The sequence below is a fragment of the Malus domestica genome, chromosome 03 (genome assembly GCF_042453785.1).
Source record: "Malus domestica chromosome 03, GDT2T_hap1".
Taxonomy (NCBI): Eukaryota; Viridiplantae; Streptophyta; class Magnoliopsida; order Rosales; family Rosaceae; genus Malus; species Malus domestica.
Window position 1 is genome coordinate 14,069,098 of NC_091663.1, and position 18,732 is coordinate 14,087,829.

General features: G+C 40.4%; 3 protein-coding genes across 3 annotated transcripts; all 3 read left to right on the plus strand.

Annotated features, from left to right (window-relative positions):
- Positions 1–851: 851 nt before the first annotated feature.
- Positions 852–1,581, plus strand: LOC139194202 (uncharacterized). The gene has a single exon (XM_070818583.1). It carries the CDS (start codon positions 892–894, stop codon positions 1,453–1,455), a length of 564 nt encoding a protein of 187 aa, XP_070674684.1. The 5' UTR covers positions 852–891; the 3' UTR covers positions 1,456–1,581.
- A 10,505-nt stretch (positions 1,582–12,086) lies between these two features.
- Positions 12,087–12,768, plus strand: LOC139194203 (uncharacterized). The gene has a single exon (XM_070818585.1). The coding sequence runs from the start codon at positions 12,127–12,129 to the stop codon at positions 12,691–12,693; it is 567 nt and encodes a 188-aa protein (XP_070674686.1). The 5' UTR covers positions 12,087–12,126; the 3' UTR covers positions 12,694–12,768.
- A 1,513-nt stretch (positions 12,769–14,281) lies between these two features.
- Positions 14,282–14,975, plus strand: LOC139194204 (uncharacterized). Its single transcript, XM_070818586.1, has one exon. It carries the CDS (start codon positions 14,320–14,322, stop codon positions 14,884–14,886), a length of 567 nt encoding a protein of 188 aa, XP_070674687.1. The 5' UTR covers positions 14,282–14,319; the 3' UTR covers positions 14,887–14,975.
- The last annotated feature ends 3,757 nt before the right edge of the window (positions 14,976–18,732 follow it).

The window sequence follows — 18,732 nt, forward strand, 5'->3', positions numbered from 1 at the left end:
ATTCTACCCACAAACACCAATACACATTCTTTTCAGGAATCTAACTTTGGCATCAGAGAATCTTCGCCCAATGCCCCCCCCACTTCATTGTGGGTGCGTGGGGCTTTTGGCCTTAATCTTAGGTGTTATTATTTTGTAGTTGCATTTTCGTCAAAGGAGAAGATGGCGGAAATTTGCATTCACAAACACCATTGATGACGACCATGGACTCACCATCCCTCTGTAGCTTTATGACAATTCTGAAAGGATTCTAAAATATACATGACGAGTTTGACGAAAAAGATGAAGCAAAATTTCCACCAAGCCTGTCAAATAATATTTTCGCCAATTCGTTGCTCTCCTTTAATTCAAATTTCCACACCTATACAAATGTTAACCCTCAAATCTTCTATCACATGGCCTGGAGGTTCCTCCTAGCTTCAATTTTTAGCTTCGCCGTTGCTTCATTAAATAGCTAAATATGAAGACAAACTACGAGCATCCTGTGACGGCCAAATTTAAAGTCAAAATTGCGGACGACGATGCGAGTAACGGTCAAACTGCGTTGAGATCTAGAGACGTTAAATGACAAGATATAGGTACCAAAAACCACAATGTCCAATTTTATCGTTAGGATTGGAATTCTAGAAACCATGAAGTCCAGCTTTTGTTATGTTTTAGTTCAAACAAAAATCACTCGAAGAATGGGTTAAAGCAATTAGTTTCCATCCAATGGTTTATTACGTAACAGAAAAACAAAAACAAAAGGTACAGAAGACTGGGCTCCTAAATTTAGACCTATACCCTTCTTGGGTTGCATATATATATCATACTCCATGCATTCATTTCTTAGCCCCAAGCAAATAATTTGTAATCACGGTAGCTTCAATTTAAAAACATACATCTTGAGCGATGGCCACCTCAATCAGTTATGCATTCATTGCTTCCATGCTCTTATGTCTCTCGTCGTCTCCAGCGCCATTTGCAAATGCAAGAGTGTCTCAATTAGTTAGGAGTGTTTGCAAGCAAACCCAAGAACAATTCGGCTACAACTATAGGCAGTGCGTAAAATCTCTTTGGAAAGATATTCCAATTAGATCGGCAACTAATCTCAAAGATCTTGACATAGCCGTTCCTAAATTAGCAGCAGCAAATGCGGCACAAACCAAAGCTACGTTTGAAAAAGCTTTAAACGCCACCGACAAGAATGCTAATGGCACGACAGCTATAAAGCAGTGTGTAGATTCGTATGATTTTAAGTTAGGAACGTTCGTTTTCGCAGTGCGAGGGGTCAATGACGTTGACAAATCGGTCACCGAAATCCTCACACAGGCCCAAGATGACCTTGTTCGTTGCCAAAGAGCATTGGCCACTGTTGAAGTTCCGCTTCCTATGCCAGTATCAACGACGAACTTTTGGGTCTTGTTATATAGGGATGTTGCATTCCTTGTTACTTCCCAGTTATTCAATATCTAGAAAAAGATATGAGAGTAGTGTATTGAAATTTGAAAATACACGCGTACCAAAGAAATGTATCTGTGATTACTATAAATAAAAAGGATAGAAATTTGAAGAAATGAAAAAAATTTGATATGAATAACGAATATCAATCGTTTATTGGCATTGTTGTGTTCCTCTTTAGTTTGGATTTCTTATCATGCATTCACTTTACTATGCATTGGCTTTAACAAAGTTGAAATGATGGTACATGTATTTTCATTCAAACTTGACATCCCCGTATCAGTCCAAATACAGGTTCTAACTTATTTCATTCACCATTCGATTCATGCAACTTGTGTTTCTTTATTCAATGGGTGGGGAGATTTGAACTTGAAATTTTTTTAAGAATTTGGAAGACAACAATTAATGCGCATCCAATTTTTTCTTCTTTGCACCCATGTCTGTCTTATAGCCCACATTGTTTTATGACCTTTCCTTCTAAGACTGCCTCCTTTGACTAATGACATTCTTTTCAAGAATGCAAAATCCTCGATCATGGTCGGCATATGATTACGTAGAGCTTGCTCGAGTCGCTCTTGAGTTAGCAGCAACGAATACAAAAGATAGGCACAGCTTTATAAACATTTAATCAAGAGGGATTCGAGGGAGCCTATTTAACAATATCAGTTTTTGTACCGCACGGTGGTGGTTTTATTCTAGTGGCATACATGAGGACAAGGATAGGCCTGGGCCTCTCCATCATTTTCTTTATTTTGTATGTTTTAGCTTGGGTTTGTTATTCTTTAATTTCTGTTTGTGTGCTTTCCATTGAGCACGATGTAGTTAAATCACCAGTTGGCGTGCATAGTGTTGTTTAAAAAGTTTATATTGAAAAACAGAATCACATTTGCATTTTTGATCCATGATCTTTAATGCTTGTTCAACTTCGATGTAGTAATCGTTTCTTTTTAGCACAACTTTTGAGCAAGTTCGGTGCTTATGGTATTATTGTCTCAGTGTTAAATTATTATTTTCGTGACTTCATTGCTCTCAGTTGATTCAAATTTCACAAAAGTTAACCGATAAGATTTTTAACGTCTATGCAAGTCAAAATCACTTGAAATACTTGCAAGAATACAAGGATGTTGTAGTATAGATGCTGATGCAAGGTCGTTCTCCTCAATGACTATTTGGATAATTTATGTAGAAACAATTTCTAATCAAATACTTAGAATTAAAAATTGAGAAAAGAGATTATGAAATTGGGTAATATTAAAAACAAATTCTAATTAAAAACTAATATGACAAAAGAAAAGAGTTTTAAATATCAATTTATAAAAGCACTAGGGTTCCACCATCACCTAGCAATCCTATGTATTCTTACCAATTACTTATGATCTACACATGCACTTTGAAGGTTAGTTTTCCTAATTTATATTGTACTTGGAACCTCCAACATAGAATGTATATCTAACATGCAACTCATATGGACGTTTGGATCAAATCTGAACATGAAAGACTCATTATGCTTTATGAAAACCCTTTGAAAAACCATCCAACCCTTAAGACGTGGTGTTCATCCTAAGTGAAATTACAATTATTAATCACAAGAAGCCAGCGTCAATTTCAGGGAATCTTCCAACCAAAATTGCATCAAATTACTTTTCTAAAGATCCTAATGGTGATCAAGCATTAAGACAATTAGATCATTTTAATCACGGTGATCAATAATTCAAAGTATGCATGCAATCAATCATAAGCAACAACAACAACAACAACAACAACAAAGCCTTTTCCCACTAAGTGGGGTCGGCTATATGAATCCTAGAACGCCATTGCGCTCGGTTTTGTGTCATGTCCTCCGTTAGATCCAAGTACTCTAAGCCTTTTCTTAGAGTCTCTTCCAAAGTTTTCCTAGGTCTTCCTCTACCCCTTCGGCCCTGAACCTCTGTCCCGTAGTCACATCTTCGAACCAGAGCGTCAGTCGGCCTTCTTTGCACATGTCCAAATCACCGGAACCGATTTTCTCTCATCTTTCCTTCAATTTCGGCTACTCCTACTTTACCTCGGATATCCTCATTCTCAATCTTATCCTTTCTCGTGTGCCCACACATCCCACGAAGCATCCTCATCTCTGCTACACCCATTTTGTGTACGTGTTGATGTTTCACCGCCCAACATTCTGTGCCATACAACATCGCTGGCCTTATTGCCGTCTTATAAAATTTTCCCTTGAGCTTCAGTGGCCTACGACGGTCACACAACATGCTGGATGCACTCTTACACTTCATCCATCCAGCTCGTATTCTATGGTTGAGATCTCCATCTAATTCTCCGTTCTCTTGTAAGATAGATCCTAGGTAGCGAAAACGGTCGCTTTTTGTGATCTTCGCTAAATTGCTCCGGTCATTAGTGTGGATAAGTATATAAATGGATAGAGATAGGAAAGCAAACACAAGATGTACGTGGTTCACCCAGATTGGCTACGTCCACGGAATAGAAGAGTTCTCATTAATTGTGAAGGGTTTACACAAGTACATAGGTTCAAGCTCTCCTTTAGTGAGTACAAGTGAATGATTTAGTACAAATGACATTAGAGTACAAATGACATTAGGAAATATTGTGGGAGAATGATCTCGTAATCACGAAACTTCTAAGTATCGGAGTGTGGTATCATCTTGACTTGCCTTATCTGTCTCATAGGTAGATGTGGCAGCTTCTCTGGAAGTACTCTTCCTCCATCCAGGGGTGGTATCTTTAACTGGTGGAGATGCACAAGGTAATGTATCAATTTCACTTGAAGCTTACTTGTAGTTTCAGGCTTGGTCAAGCGCGATACAAACCATGTAGTAGGAGTCCCCCAAGTCGCCGAGCTAGGGGATTTGCTGAAAAAGGTGACAGACAAGGTAAGCAATCAGAGCTCCGGCTGATTGTTCACCTTCTCCCCATCTTGCAGCAGCATGAAGGATAAAGAGAAGAAAAATGAGAAGAGATGATATGGGATACTTTTGCTTTTGAAGAATAACTTTCCACAGGCTTATTCTTGAACTGAGCTGGAGGGTTTTCTGGTTTCCTCCAGAGTATAAGGCCGACTGAAGAATTTGAGGGTCAAAACAAGTCTATCAAATCTAGAGTACGTTCGACCCTGCTGATATGGGATACTTTTGCTTTTGACAGAGTAATGGATGGATCGGCACGTGTGCTGTTACGCTTGTCTCCACATGCTTCCTTGTATCCTTCGCACTTGCCCTATCTGTTCCTCAAGCAGATGCGGTATCTTCCCTGGCAACATAAGATGTTGAAGATGAGTACTCGAGAGCAATGCCAGGTAAGTAATCAGGTAAGGGGTTCCAGGCTGTCAGTTCCTGGCTGGGAGCTTGATTTCAAGTGCTGACTGATTGCTCTCTTTCTCCTTGTCTTGCAGGTAAAAACAAGGCCAAAGGAAAAGACAGGGAAAAAGCATGATATGGGATACTCTTGCTTTTAAACCTGATGATATGAGATATTCTTGCTCTAGTATAGCTTGTTTGCAGAGGTATTATCGGGGGGAAAGAAAGCTGAATATTTCGAAAGGCTTCGTTGGGAGTGCCCTCTCAGATATGAGGAAGGGTTGAGCATTTTTGCAGGTCTGCCTGTCCGTTGGGGATGGAGGTCGACATATATAGGAGTCTCCCTAACAACAAGTAGTAATGCTATTCCTTTACCCTGCTTGGTCATAGCACGGTAGTGGGAGCTGCCAGCTTCACATGTTTTAACTCTGTCAGAGCACTTTGAAAAAGTGGTATGTGGTATCTGGCTCTCGAGATTCGGAGAACGATGCTTCTTCGATTTTTGAGAAAGCAATCATGGTGGGGGTCTGGCTCTCGAGATTCGGGGAGCAGTGTCTCTTCGATTTTTGAGAAAGTAATCATGTTGGGAGTCTGGCTCTCGAGATTCGGAAGGCGGTGCCTCTTCGATTTTGGAGTAAGCAATCTTGTTGGGAGTGATTTCTCGGATGTGAGTAAAGGTTGGGCATGTTTGCTAGTCTACCTTGCCACGAAGCACGGAGGTTGACACACAGGGACTTTCCAATTATCCAGCAGTGGTACTGTTCCTTTACCCTTGTGGGTAATAATATGGTAGCTAGACCTTCAAAATTTATGTGTCTAAACTTTGTTAGTGCTGTTTCTTTGCTATTCTTTTACCTTTCTTGGTCAGAGCGATGTAGTGGGAGCTGCAAGCTTCACGTGCTCAACTTTGGCAGAGACTTTGACAAAGTTATCTGTGGTACCCATGAGCTATTGTTGCGTGTGGGAAGTGGGTGATTGAACAGTAAGATTCATGTGCTTTCTACTTCACCAGAAGTCTTCGACAGAATGCCCATAATTTCCGCAAAGCTGAATGTGCGTGTGACAGGTGCTGACAAGGCTAGAAAAGAAGGTGCCTCTTTGATTTCTGAGATCGGCCCTCGTGGTCTCTGAGCAGCCCAGCTTTTGAGAAAGCGAGCGCCTCTTCGATTGATTCGGAGAACGATGCCTCTTCGATTTTTGAGAAAGCAATCATGCTGGGGGTCTGGCTCTCGAGATTCGGGGAGCAGTGTCTCTTCGATTTTTGAGAAAGTAATCATGTTGGGAGTCTGGCTCTCGAGATTCGGAGGGCGGTGCCTCTTCGATTTTGGAGCAAGCAATCTTGTTGGGAGTGTTTTCTCGAATGTGAGTAAAGGTTGGGCATGTTTGCTAGTCTACCTTGCCACGAGGCACAGAGGTTGACACACAGGGACTTTCCAATTATCCAACAGTGGTACTGTTCCTTTACCCTTGTGGGTAATAATATGGTAGCTAGACCTTCAAAATTTATGGGTCTAAACTTTGTTAGTGCTGTTTCTTTGCTATTCTTTTACCCTTCTTGGTCAGAGCGATGTAGTGGGAGCTGCAAGCTTCACGTGCTCAACTTTGGCAGAGAACTTTGGCAAAGTTATCTGTGGTACCCATGAGCTATTGCTGCGTGTGGGAAGTGGGTGATTGGACAGTAAGATTCATGTGTTTTCTACTTCTCCAGAAGTCTTCGACAGAATACCCATAATTTCCGCAAAGCTGAGTGTGCGTGTGACAGATGCTGACAAGGCTGGAAAAGTAGGTGCCTCTTCGATTTCTGAGATCGGCCCTCGTGGTCTCTGAGGAGCCCAGCTTTTGAGGAAGCGAGCGCCTCTTCGATTTCTGAGATCGGCTTTCGTGGTCTTTGAGCAGCCCAACTTTTGAGAAAGCAAACACCTCTTCGATTTATGAGATCAACCCTCGTGGTCTCTAAGCAGCCCAGCTTTTGAGAAAGCAAACGCCTCTTTGATTTCTGAGCAGACGCCTCTTCGATGTCTGAAGCTCCGTCGAGTGCAGCTTTTTATAGGGGCTGGCATTAAGTTCCAAAGCACACTTGAATCTCCACCAGTAGAAGCTCCATTCTTGCACTTCTAAGATCTTGATTTGTCCGACCTCTTCTCTCTTCAATACCTTTGAAAATGTCTGGCCCCTCCGACCGTCGTTTTGACTTGAACCTTGTTGAAGAGGCAGCCCCGCCTTCTCCAAACAACATATGGCGCCCATCCTTCGTCTCCCCTACTGGTCCTCTTACCTTTGGGGATTCCGTGATGAAGAATGATATGACCGCTGCGGTGGTGGCCAGGAACCTTCTCACTCCCAAAGATAACAGACTACTTTCCAAACGGTCTGATGAGTTAGCTGTTAAGGATTCACTGGCTCTCAGTGTTCAGTGTGCAGGTTCTGTGTCTAATATGGCCCAACGCCTATTTGCTCGAACCCGCCAAGTTAAATCATTGGCGGCCGAAGTGATGAGTCTCAAACAGGAGATTAGAGGGCTCAAGCATGAGAATAAACAGTTGCACCGGCTCGCACATGACTATGCTACAAACATGAAGAGGAAGCTTGACCAGATGAAGGAAACTGATGGTCAGGTTTTACTTGATCATCAGAGATTTGTGGGTTTGTTCCAAAGGCATTTATTGCCTTCGTCTTCTGGGGCTGTACCGCGTAATGAAGCTCCAAATGATCAACCTCTGATGCCTCCTCCTTCTAGGGTTTTGTCCAGTACTGAGGCTCCGAATGATCCTCCTCCGATGCCTTCTCTTTCTGGGGCTCTACCGACTGCTGAGACTTCTCCTAAGCAACCTTTGTGAAGGCTCCATCTTGTTTGTTTATTTTGACTCATGTATATGTACATATTTGTAGCTTATCGGGGATATCAATAAATAAGTTTTCCTTTATTTCAACGTATTGTGTTAAATACACCAAAGCCTTCTTCGCTAAATTCTTTGAATTTTCTTTTGTTAAAGCTTGTATGTTGAAGCTTTCTGAGTGGAGCATGTAGGTTGGGGTAGTGTTCCCTTAATTTTTCGAGTGAGGAAAACTTCTCGGTTGGAGACTTGGAAAATCCAAGTCACTGAGTGGGATCGGCTATATGAATCTTAGAACGCCATTGTGCTCGGTCCTGTGTCATGTCCTTCGTTAGATCCAAGTACTCTAAGTCTTTTCTTAGAGTCTCTTCCAAAGTTTTCCTAGGTCTTCCTCTACCCCTTCGGCCCTGAACCTCTGTCCCATAGTCGCATCTTCTAATCGGAGCGTCAGTAGGCCTTCTTTGCACATGTCCAAACCACCGTAACCGATTTTCTCTCATCTTTCCTTCAATTTCGGCTACTCCTACTTTACCCCGGATATCCTCATTCCTAATCTTATCCTTTCTCGTGTGCCCACACATCCAACGAAGCATCCTCATCTCCGCTACACCCATTTTGTGTACGTGTTGATGCTTCACCGCCCAACATTCTGTGCCATACAGCATCGCCGGCCTTATTGCCGTCCTATAAAATTTTCCCTTGAGCTTCAGTGGCATACGGCGGTCACACAACACGCCAGATGCACTCTTCCACTTCATCCATCCAGCTTGTATTCTATGGTTGAGATCTCCATCTAATTCTCCGTTCTTTTGCAAGATAGATCCTAGGTAACGAAAACGGTCGCTCTTTGGTATTTCTTGATCTCCGATCCTCACCCCTAACTCGTTTTGGCCTCCATCTGCACTGAACTTGCACTCCATATATTCTGTCTTTGATCGGCTTAGGCGAAGACCTTTAGATTCCAACACTTCTCTCCAAAGGTTAAGCTTTGCATTTACCCCTTCCTGAGTTTCATCTATCAACACTATATCGTCTGCGAAAAGCATACACCAAGGAATATCATCTTGAATATGTCCTGTTACTCATCCATTACCAACGCAAAAAGGTAAGGACTTAAGGATGAGCCTTGATGTAATCCTACAGTTAGGGGAAAGCTTTCGGTTTGTCCTTCATGAGTTCTTACGGCAGTCTTTGCTCCTTCATACATATCCTTTATAGCTTGGATATATGCTACTCGTACTCCTTTCTTCTCTAAGATCCTCCAAAGAATGTCTCTTGGGACCCTATCATACGCTTTTTCCAAATCTATAAAGACCATGTGTAAATCCTTTTTCCCATCTCTATATCTTTCCATCAATCTTCGTAAGAGATAGATTGCCTCCATGGTTGAGCGCCCTGGCATGAACCCGAATTGGTTGTCCGAAACCCGTGTCTCTTGCCTCAATCTATGCTCAATGACTCTCTCCCAGAGCTTCATTGTATGACTCATTAACTTAATACCTCCATAGTTCATGCAATTTTGTACGTCGCCCTTATTCTTGTAGATAGGCACCAAAGTGCTCGTTCGCCACTCATTTGGCATCTTCTTCGTTTTCAAAATCCTATTGAAAAGGTCAGTGAGCCATGTTATACCTGTCTCTCCCAAAACTTTCCACACTTCGATTGGTATATCGTCTGGGCCTATTGCTTTTCTATGCTTCATCTTCTTCAAAGCTACAACCACTTCTTCCTTCCGGATTCGACGATAAAAAGAGTAGTTTCTACACTCTTCTGAGTTACTCAACTCCCCTAAAGAAGCACTCCTTTCATGTCCTTCATTGAAAAGATTATGAAAATAACCTCTCCATCTGTCTTTAACCGCGTTCTCTGTAGCAAGAACCTTTCCATCCTCATCCTTGATGCACCTCACTTGGTTTAGGTCCCTTGTCTTCTTTTCCCTTGCTCTAGCTAGTTTATAGATATCCAACTCTCCTTCTTTGGTATCTAGTCGTTTATACATATCGTCGTAAGCCGCTAACTTAGCTTCTCTGACCGCTTTCTTCGCCTCTTGCTTCGCTTTTCTATACCTTTCACCATTTTCATCGGTCCTCTCCTTGTATAAGGCTTTACAACATTCCTTCTTAGCCTTCACCTTTGTTTGTACCTCCTCATTCCACCACCAAGATTCCTTTTGGTGTGGGGCAAAGCCCTTGGACTCTCCTAATACCTCTTTTGCTACTTTTCGGATACAACTAGCCATGGAATCCCACATTTGGCTAGCTTCCCCCTCTCTATCCCACACACATTGGGTGATTACCTTCTCTTTGAAAATGGCTTGTTTTTCTTCTTTTAGATTCCACCATCTAGTCCTTGGGCACTTCCAAGTCTTGTTCTTTTGTCTCCCTCTTTTGATATGTACATCCATCACCAACAAGCGATGTTGATTAGCCACGCTCTCTCCTGGTATAACTTTGCAATCCTTACAAGTTATACGATCCCCTTTCCTCATTAGAAGAAAATCTATTTGTGTTTTTGACGACCCACTCTTGTAGGTGATCACATGTTCTTCTCTCTTCTTAAAGAAGGTGTTGGCTAAGAAGAGATCATATGCCATTGCAAAATCCAATATAGCTTCCCCATCCTCGTTTCTCTCCCCAAAACCATGGCCACCATGAAAACCTCCATAGTTGCCTGTCTCCCTGCCCACGTGTCCATTTAGATCTCCTCCTATAAATAACTTCTCCGTCTGAGCAATTCCTTGCACCAAGTCTCCAAGGTCTTCCCAAAATTTCTCCTTCGAACTCGTATCCAACCCTACTTGAGGTGCGTACGCACTAATCACATTGATAAGTTCTTGTCCTATTACAATCTTGATTGCCATGATTCTATCTCCTACCCTCTTGACATCTACAACATCTTGTGTCAAGGTCTTGTCCACGATGATGCCAACACCGTTTCTCGTTCTATTTGTGCCCGAATACCAAAGTTTAAACCCTGAGTTTTCTAGATCCTTTGCCTTACTACCAACCCACTTAGTTTCTTGTAGGCACATAATATTTATCCTTCTCCTCACCATAACTTCCACTACTTCCATAGATTTTCCCGTTAAGGTTCCTATATTCCACGTTCCTAAACGCATTTTGCTCTCTTGAACTCTATCCTTCTGTCCTAGCTTCTTCACCCTCCCCCGTCTAATAGGATCAAAGTACTTCTTTTGTGTGTCCCGTGTAAAGTTGATAGCAATTAAATAAAAATCACATATTCATGCTAAGGCTCAAAGCTTCGCCCTAGCAAAGCGGAAATTAGTTACACATATTCATAATTGAAAACATAGAAAATATTATTAGAATGAAAACACCTTTTATTAGAATGAAGAAGAATGAAAACACCTTGAATTGGAAAATCTGAAAGCCTTTGAAAACCCTAGCAAGTTCTTTGTCTCCAAAGTTAATTAAAAGTAAGCGTAGGAAAAACTAAGAACGGCAAAGCAATATATTTGCTAAGCCATCGCACAAATCCTAAAACATAGGTCTCTTACTCCAACTAGGAAACTAAATAATAATAAAATATCTTACAAAATAAAATCCGAATAAAACTAAGAGAATCTGCCAAGCACTTGTCCAGCCACGGTTTAGCCTCAGATATCCTCCAAATCCAGCCCACAATAGCTTGTTTTAAAGACTAGGACGTTCTGAACACATCTATAGAAGGCCACGAACCCATCTGAGGTCATCTTCGGCTCCAAAAACGCAATTCAAACCCAGAACGTCACTATTCCAGCACCACGCAATCCTTCTTTATTTTATTGCCAGAAAATAACCGCTGGGTGGAAAAATCTAATATTTTGATACGATCAAGCTAACTGACTCACGAACGTCCTCCAACTGGAATTACTCCAAAATTCCTCCATTTGACCATGTTTTGCTCCAGAGAAAGTCGAAAGTCTTATATTGGAAATATAATTCATAGTATCAAAATTCTTCCAAAATATACTAAGAAAAGGGTTAAATATATAATTTAAAATCTACTCATCATTAACCCTCAAATCTTCTCTCATTGATCGTATTATTTTTAATCTAATTTTTGTCACATGGCCTGGAGGATCCACCTAACTTCGATTTTTGGCTCCACCACTGCTTCATTCAACAGCTAAATATGAAGACATACAACGAGCATCATGTGATGGCCAAATTTAAAGTCAAAATTGCGTGCGACGATGAGAGTAACGGTCAAACTGCATTGAGATCTAGGGAGGTTAAAAACCACAATGTCCAATTGTATCGTTAGGATTGGAATTCTAGAAATCATGAAGTCCATATTTTGTTGTGTTTTAGTTCAAACAAAAATCACTAGAAGAATGGGTTAAAGCAAGTAATTTCCATCCGATGGTTTATTACGTAACAGAAAAACAAAAACAAAAGGTACAGAAGACTGGGCTCCTAAATTTAGACCTATACCCTTCTTGGGTTGCTTATATATATCATACTCCATGCATTCATTTCTTAACCCCAAGCAAATAATTTGTAATCACGTTAGCTTCAATTTAAAAGCATACATCTTGAGCGATGGCCACCTCAATCAGTTATGCAGTGTTCATTGCTTCCATGCTCTTATGTCTCTCGTCGTCTCCAGCACCATTTGCAAATGCAAGAGCATCTCAATTAGTTAGGAGTGTTTGCAAGCAAACCCAAGAACAATTCGGCTACAACTATAGGCAGTGCGTAAAATCTCTTTGGAAAGATATTCCAATTAGATCGGCAACTAATCTCAAAGATCTTGACATAGCCGTTCTTAAATTAGCAGCAACAAATGCAGCACAAACCAAAGCTACGTTTGAAAAAGCTTTAAACGCCACCGACAAGAATGCTAATGGCACGACAGCCATAAAGCAGTGTGTAGATTCGTTTGATTTTGCGTTAGGAGCGTTCATTTTCACAGTGCGAGGGGTCAATGATGGTGACAAATCGGTCACCGAAATCCTCACACAGGCCCAAGATGACCTTGTTCATTGCCAAAGAGCATTGGCCTCTGTTGAAGCTCCGCTTCCTATGCCAGTATCAACGACGAACTTTTGGGTCTTGTTATATAGAGATGTTGCATTCCTTGTTACTTCCCAGTTATTCAATATCTAAAAAAAGATATGAGAATAATGTATTGAAATTTGAAAATACACGCGTACCAAAGAAATGTATCTGTGATTACTATAAATAAAAAGGACAGAATGAAGAAATGAAAAAAAATTTGATATGAATAACGAATATCGATCGTTTATTGTCATTGTTGTGTTCCTCTTTAGTTTGGATTTCTTATCATGCATTCACTTAACCATGCATTGGCTTTAACGAAGATGAAACTATGGTATATGTATTTTCATTCAAACTTGACATCCCCGTAGCAGTCCAAATACAGGCTCTAACTTATTTCATTCACCATTCGATTCATGCAACTTGTGTTTCTTTATTCAATGGGTGGGGACATTTGAACTTGAAACTTTTTTAAGCATTTGGAAGACAACAACTAATGTGCATCCAATTTTTTCTTCTTTGCACCCATGTCTGTGTTATAGCCCACATTATTTTATGACCTTTCCTTAGAGAATCCAAAATAATTCAATAGTCTTCTAAGACTGCCTCCTTTGACTAATGACATTCTTTTCAAGAATGCAAAATCCTCGATCATGGTCCGCAAATGATTAAGTAGAGCTTGCTCGAGTCGCTCTTGAGTTAGCAGCAACGAATACAAAAGATAGGCACAGTTTTATAAACATTTAATCAAGAGGGATTCGAGGGAGCCGATTTAACAATATCAGTTTTGGTACCGCGCGGTGGTGCTTTTATTCTAGTGCCATAAATGAGGACAAGGATAGGCCTGGGCCTCTCCATCATTTTCTTTATTTTGTATGTTTTAGCTTGAGTTTGTTATTCTTTAATTTCTGTTTGTGTGATTTCCATTGAGCACGATGTAGTTAAATCACCAGTTTGCATGCATAGTGTTGTTTAAAAAGTTTATATTGAAAAAAAGAATCACATTTGCATTTTTGAGCCACGGTCTATAATGCTTGTTCAACTTCGATGTAGTAATCGTTTCTTTTAAGCACAACTTTTGAACAAGTTCGGTGCTTATGGTATTATTGTGTCAGTGTTAAATTATTATTTTCGTGACTCCGTTGCTCTCTATTGATTTAAATTTTCTTTCCTACACAAAAGTTAACCCTCAAATCTTCTCCAATTGATCGTATTATTTTTAATATAATTTTTGTCACATGGCCTGGAGGATCCTCCTAACTTCGATTTTTGGCTCCGCCACTGCTTCATTAAATAACTAAATATGAAGACAAACTATGAGCATCCTATGACGGCCAAATTTAAAGTCAAAATTGCGGGCGACGATGAGAGTAACGGTTAAACTGCGTTGAGATCTAGAGAGGTTAAATTACAAGATATATGTACCAAAAACCACAATGTCCAATTGTATCGTTAGGATTGGAATTCTAGAAACCATGAAGTCCAGCTTTTGTTGTGTTTTAGTTCAAACAAAAATCACTAGAAGAATGGGTTAAAGCAAGTAATTTCCTTCCAATGGTTTATTACGTAACAGAAAAACAAAAACAAAAGGTACAGAAGACTGGGCACCTAAATTTGGACCTATACTCTTCGTGGGTTGCTTATATATATCATGCTCCATGCATTCATTTCTTAACCCCAAGCAAATAATTTGTAATCAAGTTAGCTTCAATTTAAAAGCATACATCTTGAGCGATGGCCACCTCAATCAGTTATGCAGTGTTCATTGCTTCCATGCTCTTATGTCTCTCGTCATCTCCAGCACCATTTGCAAATGCAAGAGCGTCTCAATTAGTTAGGAGTGTTTGCAAGCAAACCCAAGAACAATTCGGCTACAGCTATAGGCAGTGCGTAAAATCTCTTTGGAAAGATATTCCAATTAGATCGGCAACTAATCTCAAAGATCTTGACATAGCCGTTCTTAAATTAGCAGCAGCAAATGCAGCACAAACCAAAGCTACGTTTGAAAAAGCTTTAAACACCACCGACAAGAATGCTAATGGCACGACAGCTATAAAGCAGTGTGTAGATTCCTATGATTTTGCGTTAGGAGCGTTTGTTTTCGCAGTGCGAGGGGTCAATGACGGTGACAAATCGGTCACCGAAATCCTCACACAGGCCCAAGATGACCTTGTTCGTTGCCAAAGAGCATTGGCCTCTGTTGAAGTTCCGCTTCCTATGCCAGTATCGACGACCAACTTTTGGGTCATGTTATATAGGGATGTTGCATTCCTTGTTACTTCCCAGTTATTCAATATCTAGAAAAAGATATGAGAATAGTGTATTGAAATTTGAAAATACACGTGTACCAAAGAAATGTATCTATGATTACTATAAATAAAAAGGATAGAAATTTGAAGAAATGAAAAAAAAATTGATATGAATAACGAATATCAATCGTTTATTGGCATTGTTGTGTTCCTCTTTAGTTTGGATTTCTTATCATGCATTCACTTTACTATGCATTGGCTTTAACAAAGTTGAAATGATGGTACATGTATTTTCATTCAAACTTGACATCCCCGTATCAGTCCAAATACAGGTTCTAACTTATTTCATTCACCATTCGATTCATGCAACTTGTGTTTCTTTATTCAATGGGTGGGGAGATTTGAACTTGAATTTTTTTTAAGAATTTGGAAGACAACAATTAATGCGCATCCAATTTTTTCTTCTTTGCACCCATGTCTGTCTTATAGCCCACATTGTTTTATGACCTTTCCTTAGACAATCCAAAATTATTCAATAGTCTTCTAACACTTTGACTAATGACATTCTTTTCAAGAATGCAAAATCCTCGATCATGGTCGGCATATGATTACGAAGAGCCTGCTCGAGTTGCTCTTGAGTTAGCAGCAACGAATACAAAAGATAGGCACAGCTTCATAAACATTTAATCAAGAGGGATTCGAGGGAGCCTATTTAACAATATTAGTTTTGGTATCGCGCGGTGCTGCTTTTATTCTAGTGCCATCACTAGTAGAAAAAACACTTTGCGCGACGTACATAAATGCGTCGCGCAAAGCCAAAGGTCGTTGCCTAAGGGTTTGCGCGACGAAGGGTTCGTCGCGCGCTGACCGTCGCGCTAAGGCAGTGACGGTAGGGTTTGCGCGACGAACAATAACATGCGTCGCGCAAAGTACTTTGCGCGACTCACGTATGCGTCGTGCAAAATACTTTGCGCGACGTATACGTGCGTCGTGCAAAGTACTTTGCGCGACTCACGTATGTGTCGTGCAAAGTATTTTGCGCGACGTATACGTGCGTCGTGCAAAATACTTTGCTTGAATTTGATGGGAAACGCATTATACGAAATTGCTTCGAGATCGCGTACGTAAAAAATCACAAAAAACAAATATACAGAGATCAAGTAACGAGACAATTGAGAATAGAATTCACGTTTGCGTGTTTGAAAAGCTTCAACTCGTGATTCATAATTGTCTAATTGAGAATTCCACTCCATTAACTAATATTCCATTTGCCCTTTTTCTTAAGAAAGATATAGACTAGTAGTTACGGAAATAGGTAATCTTGATGAATAGATACAAATAGACAAGAAGAGAATGAGTGTCTTGTTCTTCAATTGAATCTTTTTGGGATTCACTTATGTTAGTGACCCGTAAAAATGCACGGATGGTAAATGTAGAGACTCGGGATCCCAAAAGTATATTGAAATAACGTCACGATTACAAGTAGTGTTTCACCACTTATTATTTTGAACATAAGATTTAAGAATTCCCACGAGGTGAAACGAAATAGTAATTTGCAGGCCGAAGCAGTATAGCATGGCCGCTTACAGGTCTTGCCTTTATACAATAAATCCACCTTTCTTACACATTCTGCAAAGCCACAGACTAAAATTCACCAAAAAAATACATTCGGTAAGTTACACTTTTAATTAGACTAACCATGTCGATTCCAGCACCAACCCCAGCTTGAACTGAATATGAATAGTTAGCTTTGGGAGGAGATGTAATCCTGTCAATACCCTCCCAATCTGATATGACAAAACCCTGATAGCACCCTCCAAAAGAAACTAATCATGCTCGGCACTAGTAATAATCTAATAACCACAGTAGACAATAATCTAAAATGACTTTGCGCGACGTACTTGAATATGCGTAGCGCGAAGTCACTTTTGCGCGACGTACATGCACGTACGTCACGCAAAATTGACAAAAAAGCGGTAAAGCATTCTTTGTTTGGGGCCAGGATCTTGCGCGACGTACGACAACGTCGTTCAAAAGAACTTTACGCGACGACACTTTGCGCGACGTCTTTACTAATACGTCGCGGAAAATAACTTTGCGCGCCGCACACTGACGTCGCGCAAAGTGCCGTCGTGCAAAAGGATTTTGCGTGACGTTTTGTGTTGTGCGTCGCTCAAAACAACTTTGCGCGACGAAATCCAGCCACACGAGGAGCTACAGAGCAAAGGAGATTTAGTGTGTAGATACATTACACACATTTGAACAAATCGAAAATTTCTAAATTTCACTAAAGTACATGCTTTGAAACAGTAGATTAAAGCAAATCAAGCACATAAAATCATTGGAGATTTTCTCCAGTGTTAATCCAGTGATAACCAAATTTGAGAAGACTGATAATTAATAGACAACCTGCAGCTTCGTTGACAGTCTAAGGGGGAATCACAAGCAATCTTCATTTTATCGATAACATTATACTGAAAAATGTTCAGAAACTAAAGACGCATTGGTTTAGATATAACCATAAGCCAATTGATGCGAAACGGCGTTTAAATGTGAGTGCATTTCATTAATCCTAGTCAAGTAAATAGAGAAATGACCAGTTGAAAAAAACTGGTTCACAGGACCAGCTCCCTCTTGAAAATAGTCCACCTGAAATTGATTTTCTTCATCCTCGATAAATCTAAAGAAGTGACAAGTTTATTGTTTACTTGGATTCATAACAACATGTGCAGAAACTTACCATCAAATTCGTGCACCCACCCACTTAAAGGCATGCAAGTCATGCACTACACCCACCTTAATCCGAAACCCACAGTCCTCAAACCCTCACACATTTGGCAAAATACTCAGAAATCAAGTTAATCAACATAAAATTTGACCCTAAACCCTAAAGAACCAAAACCCAGTGAAAATCAGAAACCCTTACCTTGATTTTGGGACTCGATTGGTGTCGGATTCGCGTCTTCCTGCGTCTCTATGTGTGTGGCCGGATGAGCGCCGTTGAAGTGGACGGAGGAGCGACGTGACTCGATGGAGGAGCGGTGGGATATTTGGGGTTCACGGGAAAGAGAGAGGGATATTTGGGGTCTACGGGAAAGAGAGGGATATTTGGGGTTCAAGATTGTACGGCCGATGTTGGCTTCGTTGGCGTCGAAGCCTTGAAATTGAAGTTCCTTGAAGCCTTGAAATTGAATAAATTTCTGAAAATTTGACCTACAGGTGATGTCGAATAAAGCCTTGAAATCAAATAAAGATACTACAGGTGAAATCAAAGGAAGAGGGAAGGTTCAAGATTTTGTCCAAACTTGGAAAATTGAAAAAAAAAGCGCCTATTTTTCACTACCGCAGCGCCAAAATTATCACAACTTGCGCGACGTACGTATACAATTTGACGTCGTGCAAAGTGGTTTTGCGCGACGATCACATTAATGCGTCACGCACATTTTTTTTTAATTATTATTAAAATTACTGAAAATGTGACTTTCGTCATTTAAAATTCAATTTTTTTTACATAAACCCCACTATAATATATTTTTCTAACAAAAACCCACAATAATTTTTTTACATATATATCATTCAATTTCTTAAATATTATAAGTACAAAATAAATAAATTAAAATCTACTTAGTAAATATATATACCATTGAAATCGATGGGATACGCATTGTACGTCAGTGTGCGTCGCGCAAAGTTATTTTGCGCGACGTCTTTACTAATGCGTCGCGCAAAGTGCCGTCGCGCAAAAGGACTTTGCGTGACGTTTTGTGTTGTGCGTCGCTCAAAACAACTTTGAGCGACGAATTTTACGACGTCGCGCAAGATTCCGTCGCGCAAACATGTTTTTCTACTAGTGGCATACATGAGGACAAGGATAGGCCTGGGCCTCTCCATCATTTTC